At 43.3% G+C, this 27,482-nt stretch overlaps 1 protein-coding gene across 1 annotated transcript; it reads right to left on the bottom strand.

The window, feature by feature from the left end:
• Positions 1-211: 211 nt before the first annotated feature.
• Mto1 (mitochondrial tRNA translation optimization 1) lies at positions 212-27,216 on the bottom strand. Its single transcript, XM_034483822.2, has 12 exons — positions 26,910-27,216; positions 25,722-25,921; positions 25,509-25,626; positions 22,306-22,595; positions 17,303-17,415; positions 17,025-17,215; positions 16,571-16,701; positions 13,849-14,053; positions 13,340-13,511; positions 10,517-10,635; positions 5,122-5,282; positions 212-2,948 (listed from the first exon to the last, which is right to left on the bottom strand). The coding sequence occupies exons 1-12, from the start codon at positions 27,121-27,123 to the stop codon at positions 2,823-2,825; spliced, it is 2,040 nt and encodes a 679-aa protein (XP_034339713.1). The 5' UTR covers positions 27,124-27,216; the 3' UTR covers positions 212-2,822.
• Between the last annotated feature and the right edge of the window lie 266 nt (positions 27,217-27,482).

Here is a 27,482-nt window from a genome sequence, read left to right as displayed (position 1 = left end):
CAGACATGGGGGCCTCTCCCTAGGCAGGCTAATGGGCTGGCAGACATTAAAAAGAAAAGCAGGATCATCTGGCCCACTTGGCTATATTCATCCCCTAGTCTACCCATAAAGGCTAGCCACACTGGTTACCCCAATGCAGGCCTCGGACTACATACTGCCCATGTACCAGAAAAGGAAGGAGGATACAGCATTACCAAACACAATTCATCAATTACTATGGATGGATTGCTTTAATGTTAAATCATGGCCAGGTCAGTTGCATCCACAAACATTTTTATTGTATGACCATTTTTAACATCTATCCCTTAACAACTTTACAAAATAAATTTGTTTGCTTTATATAGTACTTTCATTAATGCTTAAAACTGACTACTGAAAATTTCAAAAGCACTAAAATCTAAGATTTAAATGTTCTAAGTCAGTTTTTTTTTTTTTTTCTGGTTTTTCGAGACAGTGTTTCTCTGTAGACCAGGCTGGCCTGGAACTCAGAAATCCACCTGCCTCTGCCTCCCAAGTGCTGGGATTAAAGGCATGTGCCACCACTGCCCGGCTCTAAGTTAGTGTTTAACCAACAAATTAATTCCAAAATTAGAAACTGCGGGGGCTACAGATAACAGCCAACCACCTACTTGAGGCAGGCTCATGGAGTCCCAGCTAGCCTCAAACTTAAGGTGACTGAACTGATCTTCCTGCCTCCCCTTTCAAGTACTAGCATTAAACAAGAGACTTGGGGCTCCAGGGAGTGGGGAGGCCTGGTGGGGTGCGGTCACGTGGTGGGGACATCCTCTTGGGAGACAGGGTGCTGGGGGCGTGGGATGCGGAAGAGTTGGAAGATGGACCAGGAGGAGTATAAAGTCTGGCTGTAATAAAAGATTAAAGAATAATAAAAAAAATTATGTGTACGCATGTTTTGCCTGCCTGCATGTCTGTCTGTGCATTGGATGTCCCTGGAACTGGAGTCACAGACTGTATCGTAGTGCTGAAACTCATCCCATCCTCTGAAAAAGCAGCTGCTGCTCTTAATTGCTGAGCCATTTCTTTACCTCCTCCCCTGATTACATGTACATGATGTAAAATAGAACACTGGCAGAAGACTGTTCTCAAGATTAAAAAAAAAAATTAGCTGAGTGAATCTGGGTGGTTTTGTACAGTCTTCACTTTTCATCCAAACTTAAGGCTGTCTCACTGCTTCCTAAGCTACCGTAACAAGACAGACGGCTAGGTTAATAAGCCTGTGGTTCAGTGTACCTTGAATATAGCACATTAAATTAACCTCATATACGAATAGCAAATCTACAAATTCATTTTTCAAAAATTTCCCCACTTTTAAGTCTACCTGTAGAACCACCATAGGACACTAGTGACCTCCACACAGCATGAGCGACGTGTTGTCCCATGAATCCATTTGTCTTCATACTTGGAGATAGGCTTTCACTGGGGCTTGAGACCCTCATCATATATACTCCTGGACTGCAGTGCTTTCTTTAGGCGTCTGAGTTAGTCTCCTTAGTGTTTTAAAAAGGACTTGATGGGCTCAGCACCCTTGTACTTGACAAAATAACACACTCATCAGGCATTTGGAGTCAGCTTCCCTGGGATTTTTATCTTTAAAACTGTCTCTCTTTCTCTTTTTTTCTGCCTTCCTTCTTTCCTTTTGCTTCCACCTTGGAGAGCCACCTGCCTCAGCCTCCTGAGTACCAGGATTAAAGGTGTACACCATCACTGCCTGGGTTCTAACTGGGTTTCTTGATGCCATTTCTGGACTGGTTGTATGTGGTGTTCTTAACTTGACAACATCTACACAGTAACTGGTAGTTCCTGAAGAGCCTGGGACTGGAAAAGAACAAGCTCCTCAAAGATTTTACTTGAGGGAGGGCACAAAGGAGGTCTTGTTACTACTGGAGGCCAGAAGAGAGCATCAGACCCTTTGAGTTGAAGTTACAGACATCAGCTGGGAGAACTCAGGTCCTCTGCAAATGTAGCAAACCAACCCTTGGCCATCTTTCTGAGTACTTTGTTTCTAAAGCTCAAGTCCAATTTTACTAGAGTTTGAGAGAACAACAGGGCAGGCATACTGTCAATCTCTGCAGCTGCCACGGAGAGGGAGCTAAAGAAGAAAAAGACAGAAAGAATACCATTTAGCTAAAAGTAAGTAGGCAGGAATGGGGCTTCAGAGAACGAGTGGAAAGGCCCTGAGTGTCAGGGAAAGCATGCCCATGTTTTTACCAGTATCCAGAAAGACAGAAGGGAGAGCTCTTCTGAGTCCCTGACAAAAGCAGGCAGGATGAGGAGCGCAGGCTCTGTAAGGTCAATACTGGACTCCTGGTCCTCCCACTTCAGCCTCTTAAGTGATGGGGAATTCTAAGTCTGATCCACCACACTGTTTCAGGTTTAGTTTTGCTTAACTATGATGAATGCTATATGATCTATAAAAATAGGAGCCCCAGAGAGAATTATACATTGCTTTTCACTATTTTGCCCAGATACATAAAAAAGCACAACTGACTTTGTCTGTCCTCCAAGGACAAACGTAAAGTCACCTAACAACAGTGTTTTCAGTGTCATTTTTATTCCCATTCATACTCTCTAAGCCAGGGGTTCCCAACCCATGGGTTGAAACCCCACAGAGATAGAACATCAGATATTTACATTATGATTCATAACAGTACCAAAGTATGAAGTAGCAATGAAATAATTTTGTGTTTGGGGCTCACCACAACATGAGGTACTGTATTAGGAAGGTTGAGAACCATTGCCCTAAGCCCTCATTCTAAGTCCTCTATGAAATGCAAGTTAGAATTCTGTCTTCCAGTTTGTTTGCATCACAAGTACTGATTGGTCTGGTGTTCCATCACTGCTGTCCGTCTTTGCTGAGTGTTCCTCACAAATCTGAGCAGATTGATGATGGCAGCTGGTGTCACTCCAGGAATACGACTAGCAGCCCCAATCTAGGAATTAAGATGACAAATGAACCAAAATGAGTGATGTCAAATCAGATGTCCTCTCCCCACAACCTCTTTATAGGACAGGCTGTAAATCAGTTAGATTCTCAGTGGGGGTCAGACTACACTGACGAGGCAACTTTTGAACTCTTGGGCTAAAGAGATCCTCCTTCATTTCAGTCTCCCAAGTAAGAAGTTAGGACTACAGGCAGATGCCATCACAGCCAGCTCCTAAAAATTATCTAAGGGCTGGAGAGATAGCTTGGTACTTAAAAGCACTTGCTTCTCTTGCAGAAGATGCAGGTTCAGTTCCTAGCACCCACATGGCAGCCCACAAGCATCTGTTAACTCCAGTTCCAGGGGATTTACAGTGTGCCTTCTTTTTCTGTTTTCTATAAGCACTGGGCATGCGCATGTTGCCTCTACATACATGAGGGTAAAACTCAAACCAGTCCACCTGTCTCCTTAACTATATGTAGGTACTGGGATTAAAGGCATGTGTTCCTACTGCTGGCTAGATCGTAAGAAAATTGGACATGCATGTAATCACAGCACTTAGGAGGCATCATGTCAGAAGGACTACAAGTTTGAAGCTAGCTTGGTCATAAAGGGAAACCATACCCAACAAAGCAAGCTACTTCCAGGTCTTGGTACACACCTGCAATCCTAGTATTTTGAAGGTGAGGCAGAAAGATCTTAAGGCCAGTCTGGGCTACAAACTCTTATCCCCTTCCTCCCCCTTCCCATACTGTTACAATATCTTTTAGCTGAAGAGATGGCTCAGTGATTAGGAGCACTTGTTGCTGTTTCAGAGGATCAGAGTTCAACTCCCAGTATCCATGGGGTGGCTGGCTCACAACCGTAACTCCAGTTTCAGGGGATCTGAACCTGATACCCTCTTCTGACCTCCACAGGCACCAGGCACACATGTGGAGCAGGCATAACACTCATACATATAAAACAAAAAATCTTTCCCTTCCTCCCTCACTCCCTCCTTTCTTGAAAATATGTGGTATAGATGGTATAGATGGCAATTAACACAGATTCACAACTGCCAACAAATGGAAACTATGTGACTGTGGAATGCTCAGCCATAAATGAGACATCTGTATCAACACTCTTCCCTTCAAAGCACAGGGATCTTTGAGGAAGAGAGGATGGATGATGCTAAGAGAGGGCGACTTAAAGAAAACAACAGACAAGACCTGCTCAAACTCAAGCCAGACAAGATCCCATCCAGGAGTGGGTGAGGGGAACACAAAGTCCCACCTCTAGCTTGTAATTTAATAATTATGGGTGTGGGGAGAGAAGAATATCCTTTTTAAAATATAAAAAACAAAATTGAATGCTTACATTAAACTGCTTTGCCTCAGTGGTTGCACAATACCAACGACTAGGTAATAATGAAAAGAACACTTTGAAGTACACACAGAGTTAAGACTAAATCATGGGGCGGGAGAATTTTAGCTCTCCCAGATGCTTACAAAACAAATATGGAATCCTGAGAGGGATCCAGGGAATGATTTGAAACCACTGAAATGTATTCTAGTTTAACCTAAAATGGTTATGTCATATATATACAATGATTATGTCATATTACACACACACACACACATAAAATATGACATATATACACATGTCCAGTTACTTCAACTAAGCTCAGCTTTCTCATCTCTCACAGAGACAGATCAATATCTGTCCTACAGAAAGAAAACAAGAGGCTAAATTTCTTTTCCTTTTTAGGACTATTTTATTTTATGCATGAGGCTTTGCCCACGTGTATGTACCTGCATCATGCACATGCAATAGCCTCAGAGGTCAGAAGGGGAGATCAAATTCCCTGGAAGTAGAGCCATGAATGGTTGTGAACCACCATGTGGGTGGTTGGGAACCAAACCCAAGGCCCTTTGCAAGTGCTCTTAACTGCAACATCAGCTTTTTTTTTTTTTTTGGTTTTTCGAGACAGGGTTTCTCTGTGTAGCTCTGGCTGTCCTGGAACTCACTCTGTAGACCAGGCTGGCCTCGAACTCAGAAATCCGCCTGCCTCTGCCTCCCAAGTGCTGGGATTAAAGGCGTGTGCCACCACCGCCCGGCAACATCAGCTTTTTTTTATAAGTACAGTACCAGCCCTTGTTGGCTTGGCTTACAACTTGCTTCTTCCCATTGCTTGTTTGCTTACCGTCTGTGGGCGACTCAAGTGGAGCTTCTCTCGAACTTCCTGGGACAGTGACACATCCCTGATTGTTAGATAGTCTAGATCTTGTGGAAGCTGCAAAGCTTCATCTTGCTGAACTTCCTTTATTTCTTGTAGTTGATACAACAATGCTGACTCATAAGTGGCTGGTGAATAAAATTAGAATTATATTTTGATACACATAATAACCTATACTTGTATAACCCTTTACTATTTACAAATAGCTTCTGCATGCATCATCTCATTTAACAGGACACTTTGAGGCAGGTGAGGTATCAGATGGTCTGTTTTGTTTTGAAACAGAATCTCATGTAGCCCAGGCTAGCCTCAAACTTGCCACATAGTGAGGATGACCCTGAACATCCCAAGGATGACCTTTCCTTCTTGAGGAAAAGGTAACCGAAGGTTATGCAGATAAATACAACCAAGGATGACCTTAAACTACTGGTTGTTATCCAGACTGCACTGCAAAGCAGTAACACTCACTATATGAGTCTGCCACCATGCCCAGCTGACTCTGACTTTCTTGTCCGTGCAAATCTTATTTGTAACATTAAATATTAAGTCCTGTTTCTCCAAGTTATTTTTATGTGAAGCTGTATGTGCACGTGTATAGTTTAGGATGGCCCCAGGGATTGATCCCATGGCCTATACATGACAGACAAGTAGCTCTACTACTCAGCTAGGCCCCCAGAGGCTATGTCACCACGGCCCCCAAGCAGTAATTTTTAGAAATGGGCTTTCTCAGTTGGTAAACCTAATTTTTGCAATTTAGATAAGGTTTTTTATTAAGAAGTAATGTTATGGCTGGGCAGTGGTGGCGCACGCCTTTAATCCCAGCACTTGGGAGGCAGAGGCAGGCGGATTTCTGAGTTCCAGGCCAGCCTGGTCTACAGAGTGAGTTCCAGGACAGCCAGGGCTACACAGAGAAACCCTGTCTCGAAAAACCAAAAAAAAAAAAAAAAAAAAAAAACCAAAAAAAAAAAAAAAAAAAAAAAAAAAATTAAAATTAAAGCCAAACTTTAAAAAAAAAAAAAAAAAAAAAAAAAACCAAACTTGTTTGGTGGTACTAGTAATAAAGCAGCCCAGGACACTCAGGGCCTTGTGAGTGCTAGGCAGGAAGACACTCTACCATTACTACTGAGTTATGTCCTAGCCCTTTTTATGTTTTTTTAGGCACTGTCTGGCTGAGTTGAACAGGAAGACCTTTTACACCCCTGCCTCAATTTCCCAAGCTGGGACAACAGGCCTATGAGAACAGGCCCAGCAAAATCTACCTTAAAATAAGAGTTGAGGGGCTGGAGAGAAGACTCAGGGTTTAAGAGTCCACTCTACTCTTTCAGAGGAACTGAGTCCAGATGTCAGATGGCTCACAGCCACCATTAACTCCAGTTCCATGGGATCCAATCCCTTCATCTCAGTCCCTTAGGCAGACCCTGTGCCACCGCCTCCAACACAATCAAAAAGTAAAAAACAAAACAAAACAAAATAAAAAACCTTAAAAAAATCTAAATTGAGGCAGTTCTTCCATCTTGTTCAAGAAAAGATAACTTCTTTTTTCTCCTTTCTTCCCTTCCTCCTTTCCTCCCTTTTCTTTGAGAAAGAATTTCTATGTAGCCCCAGCTATCCTGGAACCCTCTGTAAACCAGGTTGGTCTCAGAGAGATCCCCCACACCGGCCTCCCAAGAGCTAGGATTAAAGGTGTGGGTCATGACACACCTATTACCCAGCATGCACCACACTATAGGTTCTTGCTGAGTGTGGCAACTGAAAGTGCAGGAGAATCCTATAAACAACAAGTTCCAGATCAGCCTGGACTGTATCAGACCCATCTCGGGGGGGGGGGGGGGTAGGGTATGCACAACTACTCAGTGTACAGAACTGCTGCCACACACCCGAAGACCTGAGTTCACTCCTCAGAATCTCCAGTAGAAGGAGAGAACTGACTCCTGTAAGTCGGGTCTTTTGACTTCCAAACAAGTACCATGGAATGAGCACAAGCCCATACATACTCTGACATACACTTTAGACCATGTGGTGGCTTGAACAACAATGGCTTCCACAGGCTCATATATTGGAATAGCTGGTCCCCAGTGAGTAAAACTCTTTGGAAAAGATTAGGAGGTGTGGCCTTGTTGGAGAAAGTATGTTGCCTGAGCCCATGCCGGGTCCAGTGATTCTCTCTGTGACTGCTGCCTGGGGATCAGGATGTAAAGCTTCCAGCTACTGCTCCTGAGCCATTCCTGTCTGCTTCCTGCCATGATCATCATGGGTCTCTAAAGCTGTAAACAAGCCCTGACAGTAGAACAGTAGGTAAGACTGGCCACAGTGCTAACATCTGCCCGGAACAAGGCATTCTAAGTAGGCATAAGGCAGTGCATCAATACAACAAATTATAATGCTAAGGTTTTTTAAGACAGGGTCTAAGTAACCCTGGCTGTCCTTGAACTCAGTATATAGACCAGGCTGCCCTCAAACTCACCTGCCTGTGTCTCCCAAGTATTGGGATTAACGGCATGTCCCTGCAAAGTTTTGTTTTCTTTAAAACTGAGTTTCATACAGTCCAGCCTCCCAAGTGGTAGGACTACATGGGAATGCTTCACCATACCTGGCACAATTTTATGATTCATAAATAGGCCTCAGGGTATAATGGGAATTGATGGTTAATACTGACTATTGATTTGACAAGATTTAAAGGCATTGTGGAAATTTGAGTCTGTCTGTCAGGATGTTTCCAAGATGGTTTAAGTAAGGAATGAAGAGGTAGCACCACCCCCACGTCAGGCTCAGACTTCACAAAAGGAGAGAGGGAGCTGAGCACTGGCATCTCTGTCTCTTGCCTGTGGATGAACTAGGACTAACTGCCTCATTTTCAGCAGGCCACAGTAAAATGCTCTCACCACCATGCCTTCCCACCAGGATGGACTTTGTCTCTTCAAGCCATGAGCTAAAACCCACTCATCCCAATGACCAATGCTCCAGGTGATTCTCTGGCACCATGTCACAGCAACGAGAGAGTAACTATGTTACTAATAGGGTAGCTGAGACCTTGCATTGGCCATGGGCATATTTATTTCATCTCTCAAATAGAAATTGCAAAATAGAAAAGATAATAAAATGTAACACTGAGCTCTGCCCTCAGGAACCCTGTCTAGGGGCCGGCTGGCATGTAGCTCAGTTGGCAGAGGACTTGTCTGGCATGTTTTCAGCCCTGAATCCTTGTACTCTAAATCCTGTCAAGTTGATAATTGATATTAATCATCACATTCCATCACTGCCCAAAACCAGGTATGGTGACATACACCTGCAATCCCAGCACTTAGAAGGTAGAAGGCAAAAGGGTTTAAAAGTTAAAGGTCATGCTTTTTGTTTTTTTAAACAAACAAATATACCACTACTACCACCATCAAAATACAAACACAAAAACCACTGGAGAGTAGTTAAGAACTCTTGCTGAACTTTGAGGCCAGCCTGGTCTACAGAGCAAGTTCCAGGCCAGCCAGGGCTACACAGAGAAACCCTGTCTCAAAAACACAAAGGAAAAAAAAGCGAGCATTTGCTGTTCTTGTGTTTCATCCATGTCAGGCAGCTTACAACAGAAGTCTGTACCTCTAACTCTAGAGGGTCAGATACCCTTTTCTGCACTCCACGAGCACCTGAATACATGTGCGCTCACAGGCCGACACAATCACATAAATGTACATAAAAATAAAATTAAAAAAAAAATATTTAAAGAAATTTGTCAGGTTGGGGAGATTCAAGTAGCAACTTGAAAATCACCCATATATATATTCTACTTTAACCCCATGTGGTTTCTTCTAAATCTCAAGTGGTTGCTAGAACCTTTTTTTTTAAAAAAGATTTATTTATTTATGAGTATACTGTAGCTTTTTTTTTTTTTTTTTTTTTTTTTTTTTTTTTTTCTCGAGACAGGGTTTCTCTTTGTAGCCCTGGCTGTCCTGGAACTCACTCTGTAGACCAGGCTGGCCTCAAACTCAGAAATCCACCTGCCTCTGCCTCCCAAGTGCTGGATTAAAGGCGTGCTCCACCACTGCCCGGCGTAGCTGTTTTCATACACCAGAAGAGAGCGTCAGATCCCATTATAGGTGGTTGTGAGTCACCATGTGGTTGCTGGGAATTGAATGCAGGACCTTTGGAAGAGCAGTCGGTGCTCTTAACCACTGAGCCATTTCTCCAGCCCAGCACTAGCCTCTTCCCCTCTTCCCATTAATTTATTTACTTTTAATCCCAATTGCTGTCCCCCACCCCCACCCCATTACCCCAAGCACTAGCCTTTAAAGAGCAAGGAACAGACTCCATGGCTGAATTACTTCCTATGAACAGGTTAATGATAAACACTTTTGGACTATGCTAACTGGAATCTAATATATTTACTGAACAAAAAGTAAAGCTGCACGCTAAGTTTAAAATCTGTCATCTTAGCAGATGTTCCCAGTGCTACACCCGAATATATAAGTATTCAGTAGAGAAATCATAATGGTGAAGTTAAATCTGAGTCCTTCCTATATGTTGTCATTTGTAGTACTGGGTAACTTGAGTTTTAAGATTTCACAAGCTATTTTGAATCCTGTGTGTGTGTGTGTGTGTGTAGGCCAGGGGGCTTGGATCCCCTAGAGCTGCAGTTGCAGGTGGTTGTGAAGCACCTGATGTGGTTGTTGGAAACTGAACCCTGATCCTCTGGAAAAGCAGCATACGCTTTAACCACTGAACCATCTTTCCAGTTCCATCTGCATTATTTAAGTTAAATGTAATTTTTTTTTTTTGGGGGGGGGGGGGGTTTCAAGACAGGGTTTTTCTGTGTAGCCCTGGCTGTCCTGGAACTCACTCTGTAGACCAGACTGGCCTCGAACTCAGAAATCCGCCTGCCTCTGCCTCCCAAGTGCTGGGATTAAAGGCGTGCGCCACCACTGCCCAGCTAAATGTAATTTAATTGTACTGGGTCATTTAGGAAAATGTTTCTAGAATTTCTGGTAGGTTTTTCTTTGTTGTTACCCTTTTATAAAATGACACGAGGAATGGCAGGCAACACACATCACTCTACACAGGCACGCCCAGTTAGCTGCTGTCCAGCGATGGATGGAATGCAGCATTCTCATCACCCTGGCTGCTCCCCAAGGAGGAGGCTTTTTCTGTATAAACAGCACACAGCTTTTCCCACCATTCCCATAATCACCCTGTTCTGCACTCCTTACTGTTTAGCTTTCTATTGGAGGACAAACCTATGAAAATGCAAAGCCTCTATCATCCGCAGGCACTGTTACCTTGCTCAGCAAACACTGCTCTGGATGGGTCTCCTGCTCATTCATAATCTGCACATATGAAAATGGACAGCACTACCTAAGGAGGACACTCTACTTACCTTCTATTTTCAGTCTTCTGGCGAGCTCTCTACATGCAGTATACTTCTTCAAGGGTTCGGGAACCACACTGGCTAGTAACTCCATATCCACTTCTTCATACTTAAGAATATCCAGAGCACTGCCAGTGTAAACAGTTTTATCAACAAAAGGATCCATGTCTTATAAACCAAACTCAGGACAAAATTCCTTAGAATATACTAAACATTAGATTAAAAGGGACTTTCAGGTTTTTTCTAAGTATAGTGAGCAAATGTAGTAGCACCTGGCCAGGTGTGGTGGCACATACCTTTAGTCCTAGAGCTTAAGAGGCAGAAGTAGAAGGATCTCTGTGAGTTCAAGACCACCCTGGTCTGTATACCCAGCCAGGGCTATATAGAGAGAACACGTCTCAAAATAAAATAATAAAATAAATAATAAATAAATCATTTGCAAAGATCATCCAAGAATAAATAATTGAATCTCTGTGCCTGCTAATGCATGCCTATGACGTAGCAGTTGAGATGAAGAGGCAGGAGCACTGGGAGTGCAAAGCCATCCACAAGAACACTAGCGTGAGCACTTAACTTCCTAACAGCAGCGTACTTATTCTGACTCCTTATCACCGTAACTGTGGTGTTGTTGATGTGTAATAATTATGGTGTTATGAAGCTGCTGCCTTCCACTGTCCTCTTTAGAGTCCGATGAAGGAGACATCCTTTTGTGTGCTAGGGTTCAGATATACTTTGTGTCCCTCAAAGATGTATGCTCTGGAAGTATGGTCTCTAATATCCCACTGCTGAGGCCCACACTTGTCTCTGTTCTTCAGAAGAGGTTATGCTACTTTACGAAGTCAGTGCTCACGTTAGTGAGCTCTTGTGAGAAGAACTAGCTTGACACCTAGATTTCTGGCGTCCTATTTTTCTATATGGTTTCTAAAGAGCAGCGCATGCTCTTAACTGAAGAGATAGCTCTCTAGTCCCATATGGGTTTTTTAAAAAAACTTAAACGTACTCCTGCTGCTGCGAAGCGACTGGCTATGACACCCTCAGCGGAAGTCAAAGAGAGGAAGCTGCATAACTTTGGAAGTTTCACTCTCTAAACTGGTAGCCAGATAAACATTCTTTTTAAAAAATAAAATATGCAGCTTTGAGTATTTCATTATAACATAAAACTGATTAATAGAGCCAGTAAACAAAAACACTGACTGCAATAGTAAGAATGTTGGTGTCCCCAAATTTATATGTTGGGTACTAATAACCCGAGTACTATTATTAAGAGGCAAGGCCAGCCATAAAGATGGGTGCCCTTAAAGGAGCCTTGTTTGCCCCTTCTGCCATGAAAGGATGTAGGTAGAGGATCAAGAGCATAAAGTAATTGTTGGCCATGGAGCAAGTCTGGGCCATCCCACCCCCAAAATGAAACTAATTAGGACACAACAAAAAAACTGAAAACAACATAACATCATAAGAGCAATCCCAGAAAGCAGGACTCACAAGAGGGAGAAGTATCAGCGCCATCACGATATGCACAGTGTCCCTCTAGCGTCCAGAGGATTACTGATCTGTGCCCTGCTGGCTCCCTCTCCTATCTACATCACATTGTCTGTTTGCTTTCCAAATGGGGATAAAAAAAATTAATGGTGAAACACACACATTTTATATTACTCAAGGTCCTCAGAACTTTATGTCCCAATACCTGGAGTTGGGGCAGGATGATCAGGGGTACAAGCTCATCCTAAGCTACTTCAGCTATTGAGGAAACATAAGGCTGGCTTAGACTATAAAAGGTGTGGGCACATGTGTTCGTGTGCATGCATGCAAACATACATACATAGACAGACAGACAGACAGACAGACAGACAGACAGACAGACAGACACACACACACACACACACACACACACACACCTCTCCCTTGTTCCTGGAACAAAAGTGTTTTTTAAGTGTATCCTTTAGGCTCAGAGGCCACAAAACTAAACCAAGGGAAACAAAATCTCAAATGTGACATGATCCTTCAAAAAAAAAATTATATAAAATATAACACTGACAAAACAAAAAATACCATGTTTTTTAAATTAAACAATTTTCCTTGCTGTAGAGCATGTATTATTAGCTGGGACCACTCTAATTTTCGAGCCTAGCAAAGAAAATAGGTCCTTGTATTTCTTTTGGCTTGAAGCCTCTAAATCTTAGGAAAACCAAAAGAATTCAATGGGAACCACAAAGAAATTATACATATATACAAAAAAAATTAAGAATTGACCTAGAGAGATGGCTCAGGGGTTGAGGGCACTGGCTGCTATTTCTGAGGATCTAGGTTTGCTTCCCAGTACCCACAGGACAGCTCAAAACCATCTGTAACTCTAGTTCCATGGGATCTGACACCCTCTTCTGGTTCCCTGGGCACCAGGCAGGCATATGATACATGTATATACATGTAGGCAATGCCTGCACACACACACTCTCACACACTCTTTATAATCAAACATAAATATATTTATTAATATTTTTCAAGACAGGGTCTTATGAGCTCAGTTTAGACCCCACTTTGTTATACAGCTATAGCAGAGACAGACCTGAAACTTCTGGTCCCTATTCCCACCTCCTAACTGCCAAGATTAATGTCATACATGGCTCACATACATACACACACACACACACACACACACACACACACACACACATACATATATATATATACATAGTAGATGAATTATATAAAGGTTGATGAAAAGCTAAGAGCAAGCTGTATTCATTTAAAATGTGTAGATGGGGGTTTATACATGCTGTCTCTATATCTCATTTTTCTGTAAAGACTAAGAAAAGTCTACATTGAAAATCGTACCTGACAGGAAGGCTTCTATTGATACTTATAGGAGTTTGTGGAATTAACTGTTTCCACTTGGAGCTTGAAAACTTAATGGATTTCAACACAGAAATACCTTCTTCTAAAGATGACTTCATCCACAAAGCTCTTTCATATCGCTGTGGGGACACACAGCCAGCTTCCTTATGGGCTAGGAAAGAAGAGGGAGAAAGAGGTTTTAAAGAACAGCAGAGCACAGGGCATGGCAGCACATACCTATTATGTAGTGCTTAGAGAAAGGCAGGGAAGACTGCACACATCAAATTCAAGGCTGGCCAGGCTACACATGGAGACCTTGTCTCAATAGCTCCCCACCAACACCCACTTCCCAAGGCTGGATGTAGTAGTCACCTACTACTTGATAGGTGTGGTCAAGAAGAACAGGAATTCAAAGTCATCTTAGGCTACACTGTAAGAGATCCTGCCTCAAAACAGCTACACAAACCAATAAACACCAGCAGTGAAATACAAGACTCATTAAAAGTTACCTCGGAATGTGAGCCGGGTGTCAGCATTATCTGGGCGCAGTGACAAACGGAACTCTACTCTGCTAGTGAACATTCGGTATGGTTCACTGGTGCCAAGGGTGGTGAGGTCATCAATCAAGACTCCTATATAGCCTTCTGTGCGACTCACAACAAAGGGTGGTTTTCGACTGACTCTTAGACTGGCGTTGATTCCAGCTATCACTCCCTAGAAGAGGACTGAAATGTTTAAGAGGCCATTATGAACTGGAAATAGCTACTCTACTCAGCACGCTATCTAGGAAAAACCCACACAGGGAAAGAGCTGGGCAGTGGTGGTGCGTGCCTTCAGTCTCAGCGCTCAGGAGGCAGACGCAAGTGGATCTCTGAATTCTAAGCCAGTCTGGTCTACAAAGCAAGTTCTAGGACAGCCAGGGCTACACAGGAAAATCCTGTCTTAAAAACCAATAACAAGCTGGGCGGTGGTGGCGCACGCCTTTAATCCAGCACTTGGGAGGCAGCCAGGCGGATTTCTGAGTTCAAGGCCAGCCTGGTCTACAGAGTGAGTTCCAGGACAGCCAGGGCTACACAGAGAAACCCTGTCTCGAAAAGCAAGAAACAAAACAAAACAAAACACATAGAGTAGGAATAAAGCAGGTTTGTAAGAAATGTAAGAGAGGTAAATGTGACCTACACTCAAAACTGAAACATGTTAGCATGCTATGAGTCATTTCCTCGTGGACTGGGGTGGACAGGTGTTACGTTTTGCAAACTCACTTGTGAGAAGTCTCTCTCTCGCTTTTTTACATGTACAAACAAATGATATAATTTATCATTGTGTAGTGGGATCCCCAGAGGCTCATACATTTGAATGATTAGTCATCTGAAAGTGGAACTCCTTGAGAAGGATTAAGAGGGGTGGCCTTGTTGGAGCAGTTGTATCACTGGGGGCTTTGAAGTTTCAAAAGCCCAAGACAGACCCCAGTCTCTACTTCTTCCTTCTGCCTATAAATACAGATGTAGAAATCTCAGCTCCAATGGACAGTGGTGGCACACGCCTTTAATCCTAGCACTTGGGAGGCAGAGGCAGGTGGATTTCTGAGTTCGAGGCCAGCCTGGACAGCCAGGGCTACACACAGAGAAACCCTGTCACGAAACCCCCCCCCCCCCCCGAAAAAAAATCTCAGCTCCTTCTCCAGAACCATGTCAATGGACTAAGCCCCTGAAACTGTAAGCAAGCTCCAATTATATATATATATGGTGTCTCTTCATTGCAATGGAACAGTGACCTACAAAGACAGTGGTAAAGATTATGGGAGGTTAGAATGATTTCATAAGATGCTGCCTCAAAAGCATGAGGACCTAAATTCGATCGTAAATCCCCTCATGAGAAGTTGAGCATAGAGGTACAAGCCTATAATCTCACACTGAGGAGGTGGAGACAGATGAAAACTCAGTGGTTAGTCAGTGTAGCTTAACTGGTGAGCTCCAGTGAGAGATTCTGTCTTCAAATACAAGGTACATGGGTTGGAAAGGTAGTTCAAAGTTCAAGAGATTAAGCATGCATACTGCTCTTGCCAAGGACCCAGGTTTGGTTTGCTGCACCCATGCTAGGCAGCTCAGTCATCTATAACCCCAATTTTAGGGCACCCTTCTTCTGGCACCTCTGGTCATGTGCTCACACCACCACTCCATACATAACTAAAATTAAAAAAAAAAAAAAAAAAAGAAAGAAAGAAAGAAAGAAAGAAAGAAAGAAAGAAAGAAAGAAAGAAAAGAAGGTGGCAGCTAGAGCTCTAAGCAGGAAAGAGCACTGGCTGCTCTTCCAGAGGTCTTGGATTTGATCCCTAGGATTCACACGGTGGCTCATAATCATCTGTATCTCTAATTTCATGGGATCTAAGGCCATGTTCTGGCCTCCACAGGCACCAGGCATACACGTGGTACACAGACAAACACGTGGACATAACACCCATACACATAAAATAATATGAGAAACATTTGAGAAAAGCATCTAACCTCTCTGACCTCAACATGCACAAACACACACACACACCACAGAAAGCCAGAATAGTAATAACAATATGATCATTTACAGATATTGTCAAAGAATTAAATGTTCCTTTTTACACTTTAGAAGCAATTCCATATTTTCACAACATGCTAGCATATCTAGGAATTCAGAAACTAGCTGAAAGTTCTTTCAAAATCATCTCCCACAAGCTAGGGAAGTGAAGCAGAGAGATCAGCAGTTGGGAGTGGTGGTGCATGCTTTTGATCTCAGCAGTAGGAAGGTAAAGGTGGGACTGAATTTTCAAGGGCAGCCTTGGCTATATAGCAAGTTTGAGTCTGGGCTACATGAGTCCCTCTCTGAAAAACAAAATAAAAGATGAGTCTGGGCTACATAGCAAGATCCTATTTCAAAACCAAACAAGTATACTATATGCAACAACTATTTCCACTTAGCCTGAAATACTGTTGTATCCAAGATCTGTATAATTAAAACAACAGATAATACGAAATGCACACTAATAAAATGGCCTTTTTGTTTATAGTACCATCTGAATAAACTCTTACCTGGAACTGGGTGAGCATGGTGGCTTATGCCATTAATCCTCGCACCTGGGAGGCAGAGGCAGGTAGATCTCTGAGTTTCAAGTGGGCCTATTTTACATAGAATAGTGAATGTTATAGCCAAGACTACATAGAGAGACACAGTCTTAAGCAAAACCAAACCAAATCTCACCTGAGCAGCAGCTTCCTCATAGCCAGTGGTTCCATTTATCTGTCCAGCAAAGAAAAGCCGCTGAACTGAATGTGTCTCGAGAGAAGGACCAATCTGTCGGGGATCTAAATAATCATACTGAACACCATAGCCTGACCAAAGAACAAAAGCACAAAGTAAGTCAAAATAGCTGCATGTGGCTCAAGGAGGGAATTCAAAGCACAGCAGACCACATCACAAGTGTAGATGCTGGGCTCCATCTAACTTATATATTTTGACACAGGGTCTTGCTATGTAGCCACACACTGCCTCAAACTTGCAGACAGCTTCCTGTTTTAGCTTCCCAAGTACTAGGATTATAGATGTATGTTCCCCCCATGTCCAGCTGGGCTACTTTATGGAGTGTTAAGCAACAGCGGGAGTAGCCAAGACCACCTCACTGCTTACACTGAGGAGCACCTGGGACCCTCTTTACCTGGATGAACCATTCTGGCTTTCTCCAAGCCTCTGATGCACGTTATCATTTTCTCCTGTAACTCAGCCGGTAGTGTAACAGACAGCCCTTGTGGGTAGATGAGATCAGAGTCCAGTCCTTCAGGCTCCAACCAAACCTGATGCACACGGTTTGGAAAACGTAAAACCTTTGACTCAATAGAGGGACAGTATCTAGAACAAGACATTGAGATTTAAAGTGAATTTGATGACAGAAAAGTTTCCCTCCCTCCGTAATCAAGCACTCACTTCTGTGCTTACCGGGGCCCTCTAGTGGTTTCCTTAACATGGCTGTTCAGGTGAAGGTTCTCAAGGACAATGTCATCCACTCTGGGGTTGGTGTGAGTCAAGTAGCATGGCACTTGATCTTCCGGCTAGAAGACAGCAAGCAGAGCCATTGCAGACTTCACCTGAATGTCTGTCTGAGACAGGGTCCGGAGTAGCCTCACTAGCCCCGAACTCTTTGGAGAGAAGCTATCCTTAAGCTCTGGTTCTCTTGCACTAGCTCCTGACTGCTGTGACTGCGTGTGAGCCACTGCTCCTTTACCTACTGTTGTGCCTCCTAGTCAAATAAACCCTGTACAATGCTGACTTCCTTTAACACACATCAAGCCTGTACATAATTAAATGTTCTTGCCAAGAATAAACATATATCCCAACAGGTGAACCTAAACATAAGAAGTTTCTAAATCTAATCAGTTTCTGGAAAAAAAAAAGGTACAGGCACTCATCTGACAAATCTAGGATATGGAAAGTTCTGGGGGCGGGGGGCGGGGGAAAGGGGGATGACTTAACTTCTTTTGTACACAAATACTGGGGACAGGGACAACAGATATAAACCAGCCTCTAGTAGAATGTGTATAACTGCAAGAAATACACCCAAGGGATGACGGTGTGGGTCAACCTGAGTTTCCACAGTGAAAAAGACAACTCCCACCAGTTGTCCACCATGAGCGTGTGGTCTTTACAGGAAGTCACAGGCCACAGAGGTGAGGGAGTGGGAGAGAGAGAAATCAAGGGGTGAGAAAACACACATACATACAAAATTATGTTTGAGGAAATTAGGGAAAAACTGAGCATCAGATGACATGAAATTATGTTGTAGGCAGGTGGTGGTGGCCTACCTTAATTGAAATATACTACTTCTTAACATTTTTAAGCCAAAAGATTGAACCATCCATTAAAGAATCATAAATCCAGCTTTATGGTGGTGGCGCACGCCTTTAATCCCAGCACTTGGGAGGCAGAGGCAGGCAGATTTCTTAGTTCGAGGCCAGCCTGGTCTACAGAGTGAGTTCCAGGACAGCCAGGGATACACAGAGAAATCTTGTCTCGAAAGACCAAAAAGAAAAAAAAAGAAAGAAAAAAAGAAAAAGAAAAAAAAAAAACAAAAACAAAAAACCAACCTTCTCTTGAAACACACACACACACACACACACACACACACACACACACACACACAATTTTCTTGATGTTTTAGGAGGGCTTCACGTCGCGAATCCCAGCACTTGGGAAGGGGAGGCAGGAGGCCTCACTAAAGTCACACAGGAAGGCCCTATCTCAAGAAAACCCAATACTAAACAAAGTTTGGTTGTGATAATACTGTGAGCTTTTTTTTTTGTTAAAGACATGTAAAAAATATAAATGAAATGATCTGATATCTATAAATGTCTCAAAAATCACCAAAAAGGAATAAAACGGAGGCAGCAAAATGACTCAGTAGCCAGGAGATGGTGATGCATGCCTTTAATCCCAGCACTTGGGGGACAGAGGCAATCAGATCTTGAAGCCAACTTGTCTACAGAATAAGTTCTAGGTCAGGGCTACATAGACTCCACCTCAATCAATCAATCAATCAATAAACCAATCAATGGCTCAGGGGATAAAGATACTTGTCACTTAGCCTCATCACCTGGGTTTGACCCCTGAAACCTGCCTGACAGAACCACCTTGCCTCCCTCAAGTTGTCCTCTGACTTGCACCTGAGTGTCACAGCACACGACACCCACACAAGTAAACACAAGTTTTTAAGAGTGTAAAGCAGCCAGGTATAGTGGCCGTACCTTCAATCCTGTACTAGAGCAGACACAGGTTCAATCCTGTACTAGAGCAGACACAGGAGGATCTTTAAGAACTCAAGGCCACCCTGGTCTACAGTTTGAGGCCAGTCAGGGCTATATAGTGACAATCTACCTAAAAACCAAAACTATAGATCTAAGAGGAATGAAACAAGGCAGACATGGTGGCTCACACCCTAAGCCCCGCACTAGGAAGGGTCAACCATGAGTTCCAGAAAGTCTTGGTTCAGCTACACTGTTGAGATCCTATCTTTAGAGAGAGACAGACAGACACAGAGAGAAAGAAAGAAAGAAAGAGAGAGAGAAAGAGAGAGAGAGAGAGGGAGGGAGGGAGGGAGGGAGGGAGAGGGAGAGGGAGAGAGAGAGAGAGAGAGAGAAAAGAGATGGCTCAGCAGTAAAAAGCATGTAGTCCTGCTTTTGCAGAGGGCTCAGTTCTCAGCACAGACATTAGCTGACTTACAATCACATATAACTCTCACTCCAGGACTATCTGATGCCTTTAGTATGCACAGGCACCTTTGCTCCCATGCATATACAAAAAAATTAAACAAACTAACAAACCCTTTAATTAAGGAGAGGGAGAAAGAATGACACAATTGTATCTAAAAGTTAACTCATTCTAGCTCCCAAATTTGTGAAATAAAATGTTTGAGACAGGATCTCACAAAGTAGCAGAGGCTGCCCTCAAACTCACAAATCTTCCCGTCTTAGCTTCCTGAGTGCTAGGTTTAAGTGTGTGCCTGCTTTAAATTTAAAAAATTACAGGGTCTCATGTAGCCCAGACTGATCTCAAACTTACTATGTAGCTGAGGGTAACCTCTGATCCTGTTTTCCGCCTTTCAAGGGTTAGGGTTATAGATAGATATATGACGTCATGCCAGGTTCATGTGGTACTGGGAACACACCAGGGCTTAGCACTCTCCCAAGTAAGCTATATTCCTAAACACCAAAACTAACAAATTAAAATAAAAACCTTAAAGCACATGGGAAACAGGCAGGAAGACTGGATGGCATATACAACAAGACCCTGTCATCAAAAAAGTTAAAAGTACACAGGCTAAGAAAGCAAGGATCCTAGATTGAGACAGCAGGCAGGATGGCTCACCTGGAAAAGACTCACAGCCGAGCCTGATGCCCGACTTCAACTCCAGGGACCCACACGTAGGAGAATGGAGTCTCACAGGCTGTTCTCATTTCTACTACACACCACAGTGCTTGTGTACACACATGCGCATGTGCACACGCAAACACACACACACACACACACACACACACTGATAAAAATGACTTGTTCAAATTAATAAAATATTTAGAACTACTCACATCAGGAAAATTTGGGACTTCAATTACTAATACTTAATTCAGATTTTTTGAGTGTATTAGGTTTTGCCTGAATGTATATCTGTGTGCAACATGCATGCAGTGCCTGTAGAGGGAGTAGGATCCCCTGGGACTGGAGTGACAGACAGTTGTAGGCCATCATGTGGGTGCTGGGAATTGAACTAGGGTCTGATGAAGAGCCGACAGTGCTCTTAACTATTGAAACATATCTCCAGGCCCTTAATCCTTAATTCTAACCATACACTGTACCTACTTTTTCCATTTAAAGGACAGATGGGGACAGGGAGTGCATCTCAGTGACAGAGTACTCCTCTCATATGTGAAAAGTTCAATAACCAATATAACCCTCCTCCTAAACCCAAAAACCAAAAATATAATTCAAAAAGTATGAGCCATCTAGAAAAATCAGCAGGTGAGAGCAGCTGCTGCCAAGCCTGAAAACCTGACTACAGTCTCTAGGACCCACGTGGTAGGACAGAACTGATTCCTGAAAGTTGTTGTTTGACTTTCATAAGTGTGCATCACATGCAAACAAACACAGAAATAAATAAATTTGATAACAATGCAAATACAGAAGTAGACGTGTGTGTGTGTGTGTGTGTGTGTGTGTGTGTGGTGATGACGACTTTGTATGACACTGGGAAATCAGTAGACTCTGGCTAGGGACTACCTATTAGATATCAACACTGGATCAGTATGACAGTCCTCAAATTTCAACAACGCATTGCATTTATATTACAGGACTTCTGTGTTAAGGTTCAGACTGAATTATTTAGAGAAGGCTCACAATCTCTGCAACTTACTATCAAATGTTCCATAAAGAGAAATGGGCATTTTACTGTACTAGGCAATAAATATCCACTTATATACACACTTTATAAGGAGGTAGTAAATACTCACAATATATGACTTTCAAACATATATTCAGAAAAAACTGGTACACATAAAATAAAAATAGTATCTTAATTTTTTTTTCAATTAAAAAGAATTTTGTTATAATAACCTTGCAGGTTTTTATTTATTATGTTTTTGTACAAGGGCTTATATGTGTATATGTGTGCACACATGCATGCCACAGCATGTATGTGGAGGGAGAGAACAACTCTTGGGAGTTCGACCATGTGGGTCCCAGGGACTGAATCCAAGTCTTCAGGTTTGGCAGCAAGTGCTACCTGCTGAGCTACATATCACCCCACTCCCAGTCTGTTTTTCTACTTTGTAAATCTGAAATTGTTTCAGAAAGGCTTTGTATGTGGTAGTTTAAATGAGTAACAGCTGCTCTAGGCTCTTGTATTTGAGCACTTGGTCCCTAGTAGGATAGGAGGATACAGCCTTGTTGGAGGGGTGTGTCACTGAGGATAGGCTTTGAGGTTTCAAAGGACTACAGACATTCCCAATTAGCGCGCGCTCGCTCTCTCTCTCTCTCTCTCTCCCCCTCTCCCTTCCTCCTCAGGTTTGCTGGATCATGATTTAAGCTCTAACATATCACTCCAGTGCCATGCCTGCTGCCATGCCCTCTACCATGGCAGTCAGGGACTCACCCTTTGGACCTGTAAGCTCCCAACAAATTCTTTCTTCTGTAAGTTGCCTTGGTCACAGTGTCTTATCTTAGCAATAGAAAAGTAACTAAGGCAGTAGACAAAGTAAGTTATATAGAAGCAATGAAATTAAGAATGTATAGGAGAAGACCCAATTGCCAAATTAACTAACATATACATAAAAAAAAAAAATAAAGCAAAAGTTTAAAAGGAGAGCAAAAGGAGAAAGAAAGACAGACAGTTAGAATACGTCTTGCCGAGAAAAGCTAGCGTCAGCCATCAAACTAGATTTTTGTAACTGTCTTACCTTGATCCACACACTGTCACTGAGAAAGCTGAATGGTATGGATGGATTATCTGGTGTGTGCTTGTTTAGAATGTCAAAATTAACAGACTCTTTGGCAAGTCGGGGTGGAGTTCCAGTCTTCAGTCTTCCTACCATAAACCCCAACTTCTCCAGAGTCTGAGCCAACCCTATGGAGGGCTGATCCCCCAAACGTCCTGCAGGATGCATCTCCAATCCAATTATGATCATGCCTCTCAGAAATGTCCCAGTAGTCAGAATTACACTCTCTGCATAAATTGTACTTCCATCTGCTAAATGATTAAGAAACAAAAAACCAGTAAAATATTTTTCTCATTGTTACTACAAAACAAAATATAACGTAAGTACTTTATATCAGAATCCCAGAGCCAGGCAGTGGTGGTGCACACCTTTAGTCCCAGTTCTTCAGTCCCAGGAGGCAGAGGCAGGTGAATATCTGAGAGTTTGAGGCCAGCCTGGTCTACAGAGTGAGTTCTAGAACAGCCAGGGCTATACAGAGAAATCCTGTCTAAATGAAACGGAACATCCAAAACTCTCCACACCTGCAAAAAAAACCTTCCTGTCTCTAGAAATTTGAAAACGTTTTGTAGTTATTTTTAAAAACTTTATTAAAGTATGAACAAATTTATTTTTCATCAATATGTGTGTTTGTATGTATGTATGCATGTGTATTTTTTTTTAATATTTTATTTATTTATTATGTATACATCGTCTCCTGAATGTATGCCTGAAGGCCAGAGAAGGGTACCAGATCTCATTAAAGATTGTTATAAACCACCATGTGGTTGCTGGGAATTGAACTCAGGACCTCTGGAAGAGCAGTCAGTGCTCTTAAACTCTCAGCCATCTTTCCAGCCCCCACTTTTTTTTTTTTGAAATAGGACCTCTCTATGTAGGTCTGGCTATTCTGGAACTCACAAAGATCCACCTGCCTCTGCCTCCTGAACACTGAGATTAAAGGTTTGCACCACCACTGCTCAGCAATAAAATATAATTTTCAATATAAATTATTTATTAAAGTATTAACAAACAAAAAACTATGTATTTATGATGTATATCATGGTGTTACAGGTCCACCTTGTATAATGAGTCCCATAATCCTTAGAAAAATCTCAGGGTACAACATTATATTATCAACTATAGTTGATACCATTACATCTCTAAAAGCATCCAATGTATGAATAAAAGCTTGTACCTGTAGCTTAACTTCTCTTTATTTAGCACTCAAGACAAAAAATTTCAAATGAACAAAAAACCTACATGTAGGTCTTAGTGCTCATTGGAAAGATGAAGCAGACTAGCTGGCTGAATCAGTGAGCTCCAGGATCAGTGAGAGACACTGGTTCCAAAACTAAGCAACTCTGGAGCTTGGTGAGATGGCTCATCAGACAAAAAGAAACTTGCTATGAAGTCTGGTGACCTGAGCTTGGTCCCTAGAACTCACAAGGTGGAAGGAGAGAAATGTCTCCTACACGCTGTTCTCTGACTTCCTTGAGTGCGCCAGACATGTCACCCAGTAGTGTAAAAATAAATAAGCAGGCCGGGCGGTGGTGGCGCACGCCTTTAATCCCAGAACTTGGGAGGCAGAGGCAGGCAGATTTCTGAGTTCGAGGCTAGCCTGGTCTACAAGAGTGAGCTCCAGGACAGCCAGGGCTACACAGAGAAACCCTGTCTCGAAAAACCAAAACAAACAAACAAACAAATAAATAAATAAGCAAAAAAATAAACAAGTGTGGAAGACACCTAATGCTGACCTATAGCCACTACACACATGTGCACATACCTAAATACGCAAAAACACTCCAGAGGACTCTGTGTTATGAATCCCAAGAATCTAAGAAGTGCAGCAGGGAAAACATGATGGTCCTAAAAATCACACAGGCATGCTGCACTTGGTCAGCGTTCATTCAAAAATTAACTGACTTTAGAATTTCAGCTAAACCTGACATGAGTTCTTCTCTTTTGAAATTGTCAGAAACTTAAAGGAATTTTAATAGTAGCTGGAAGAATGGTTAACTGATAGAGAGAAGAGAAGAAACTAGTAAGATTGAACTAGTTCCTTCATGCAAAGGGTCAGAAATTAGAGAACCAGAAAGACTGAGGCTGAGAAACTGTGCTGGCTAATTTTATATCAACCTAACACTGGCTAGAGTATTCTGAGAGACAAAAATCACAATTCGGAAACTGCCTCCATATGATTAAGCTGTAGGCAACCCTATAGAACAATTTCTTAATTAGTTATTAATGTGGGAGGGCCCAGCCTATTGTAGTTGGGGCCATGCCTGAGCTGGTGGTCCTGGGTTCTATAAGAAAGTAAGCTGAACAAGACAGTAAGCAGCACTCCTTTGTGGTCTCTGCATCAGCTCCTGCTTTTAGGTTCTTGCACAGTTTGAATTCCTGTTTTGGCTTCCCCCAGTGGACTGTGATTCAGGATGCTATGGCAAGTCAACCCTTTCCTCCCCAGCCTGCCTGTGTCATGGTGCTTCATCACAGCAACAGTAACCTTAAATAAGACAGGAAAGTAGGGGTGGGTGATGTAGTTTAGTTTGCCTAACATGTAAGCCCTGGGTTTGATCCCTAGTACTATATAAATTAGACATCATGGCACTTGTCTATAATCCCAGCACTTAGGAGGTAGAGGCAGGTGCATCTGAAGCTGAAAGTCACTCTTGGGTATACTGTGAGTTTGAGGCCAGCCCAGGATACATGGGGGGGTTAGGGGAGGATATATTTAAAGCGTGCATTGGTGTGGGGAGCACGGTTGAGATGGCTCAGTGGATAAAGGTGCTTCCTGCCAAACCTCATGGCCTGAATCACATCTGTCCTACCTATGTGTTGAGAGCAGGGAACCGTCTCTTGAAAGTCACCCTCTAATCTCCATGTTAGAGGAGTGTGCTACACACAGAAAATGAACAAATATAGAAACAAATTTAGGACAGAAGAAGCTTGATAAAAGATACAAATATGCTCTTGAGTTTTACACTAAAATAGAATTAATGAACCTAGAATCTGACTGAGATTCATGATGGCCAAAATGAAGATATAGGATTATTTACATAACTTTCTTATTCAGCATTAAAAACCAGTCTTTCCTGGAATAGCAAAAGCATGTGCATGCTCTTCTCTAAAGTAAGTTTCTTACAGAGTTTGATATGCTGGTATTAGCATTACTAGCCAGTACATACCCAAAACAACACCTCTGACCCTGGACTTCCCAGCGTATCCAGGCTCTGGTTCTGCAAGAACTAGATCTTCCACAGCTCCCTCCTGAACAGTGAGCAGGGGTGTACTCAGGATTTCTTTCTGTCCAGAGAGAATGCCAGTTGAAAGAGCAGTTGGAGAAGCCTACAGTCCCTCCTGGTCTCACCGGTGCTCACCCTAGCCTCACTTGTGCTCACCTGCATGTTCTGTTTATAAAGTTTCCGATCGATTTGCGCTCTCAGTCCCCACACAGCAGGGCCCTTACGCCGGTTTAGTACTTTGTAATGTATACCAGACTGGTCACAGATCCGAGAACACAGGCCATCCAAGGCATCCACTTCTCGCATCAAATGCCCCTTTCCGATGCCACCAAAGGAAGGATTACAGGACATCTGACCTAACGAGAATGGACACCGTCGTCGTAAATTAACGAGCACCGTGTACATATTATTTAAGAGTGTTCGTAAAGGTAATCAGACTAATCAGACACACACACACACACAAACCCAAAAACCAAAACAAACAAACAAAACCCCCAAACACTCTCCTCTAACTTCAAAGAGAGAAGGAATTAGCAGAAAATGTTGACTCCTTCTTCCTGTTCTCTGCATTCCTATGGACTCAACCTTCTAAGTCAAAGTTACCTTTCTTCCTTGAAGCCAAGGCATACTTGATACTGTACCAAATTCCTTACTCAGTTTGGTCAGGCAGGATGAGGTACACCTCTAATCCCAGTACTCAGGCGGCACACAGGATCACTGTGACTTCCAGGCCGACTTGGTCTACACAGAAATTTCCAGACCAGCCAAGAACTGGGACATCCCACCCACCCCACCGCCCCCCAAATCTCAAAAAACCAAACAGCGATAACTGTCCTAATCATTTCGTTTCAAATCAGGACTGTTCTCATTAAACTCATTCATGAAAATCATTAGCAGGCCTCTGAAATGCTTTCAAACATAACCCGCAGCGTTGATGGAACATAGGTTTTGCACTACTGTGTATACGTATCTTTTCCTGCGTGAAGTAACAAGTGTACTCCTATGTTTAATGAAATACTACTCGCCAGAGCCGAGAAAGGTGATCAAGCTAATGTTGACTAAGTGACGAATAGATAAAGAAAACCAGGTGCGTAAGCATCTGCAGGTCTTAGCACAAAACACCCAACGGAAATGCAGAAGTCGGGAAGCAGCGCCCTTGCTCACGGGCTTTAACAAGCTCTCGGGGAACACACCAGGTCGGTCGCTTGGGCAGACGGTGTGAAAACCTTAATCCAGGCTTTCTCTGGGGTGAGCATACGGGGAAGGTCAGCCCAGCGGCGCTCTCAGTCTCTCCCCAGGCCCCCACCACTCTCGGCCACCGCAACCCTGCCCGCTCATCCTCACCGATCGTGTCCACGCGGTGTGTGAGGAGCAGAGTCCGCGAGCCACAGCGGGCAGCTGCGGCGGCCGCCTCCGTCCCCGCGTGCCCTCCTCCGATAACCACCACGTCGAAGTGCGGGCTGCAGGCTGCCGCACTGTCGCTGCAGAGGCGGCGCAGAGGCAGCCGTCTGACGACGGACGCTGTGGCCCAGCGGCCACGGTCTCGGAGAAGGAACATGCCGAAGGAACCTAGAGACCCCCGGCGCAGTCACGCGGGGAGGAGCCGGCCGGGCGCCGCCATCTTCGGTGCGTCAGAGCGTAGCGCGCCTGCGTCCAGCGACGCATTTGATTGGCGTTTTGGAGTTAGGCGTTGCTAGGGCTGCGGGGTGGTGCGTGCGGGCCCGGCTGCGTTCTTGCACCTTCTTCTTCGGCTTGGCTGGGAATTCTGTCTTGGAGGTCGAGGCTAGGCTTTTCAGGTGGACTAGTCTTTATCGCCAGGATGCCACCTATGAACAATAAATTTGATCAGTTCGCCTTAAAATCTTCTGAGAGGTTCATGACTAAGGCAATTCGAGTTCTGATCCTCATGTTGAAGCC

The sequence above is a fragment of the Arvicanthis niloticus genome, chromosome 21 (genome assembly GCF_011762505.2).
Source record: "Arvicanthis niloticus isolate mArvNil1 chromosome 21, mArvNil1.pat.X, whole genome shotgun sequence".
In the NCBI taxonomy this organism is placed as follows: Eukaryota; Metazoa; Chordata; class Mammalia; order Rodentia; family Muridae; genus Arvicanthis; species Arvicanthis niloticus.
This window is presented reverse-complemented; position numbering and strand designations above follow the sequence as displayed.

Excerpts from the sequence above, each read along its gene's own strand:
- Mto1 (XM_034483822.2), bottom strand. The coding sequence starts at position 27,123 with ATGTTCCTTCTCCGAGACCGTGGCCGCTGGGCCACAGCGTCCGTCGTC. Across the intron at positions 25,922-26,909 it reads ACACCGCGTGGACACGATCG|GTCAGATGTCCTGTAATCCT; the intron begins GTGAGGATGAGC and ends CATTCTCGTTAG. Across the intron at positions 2,949-5,121 it reads ACTTGAGTCGCCCACAGACG|ATTGGGGCTGCTAGTCGTAT; the intron begins GTAAGCAAACAA and ends CTTAATTCCTAG.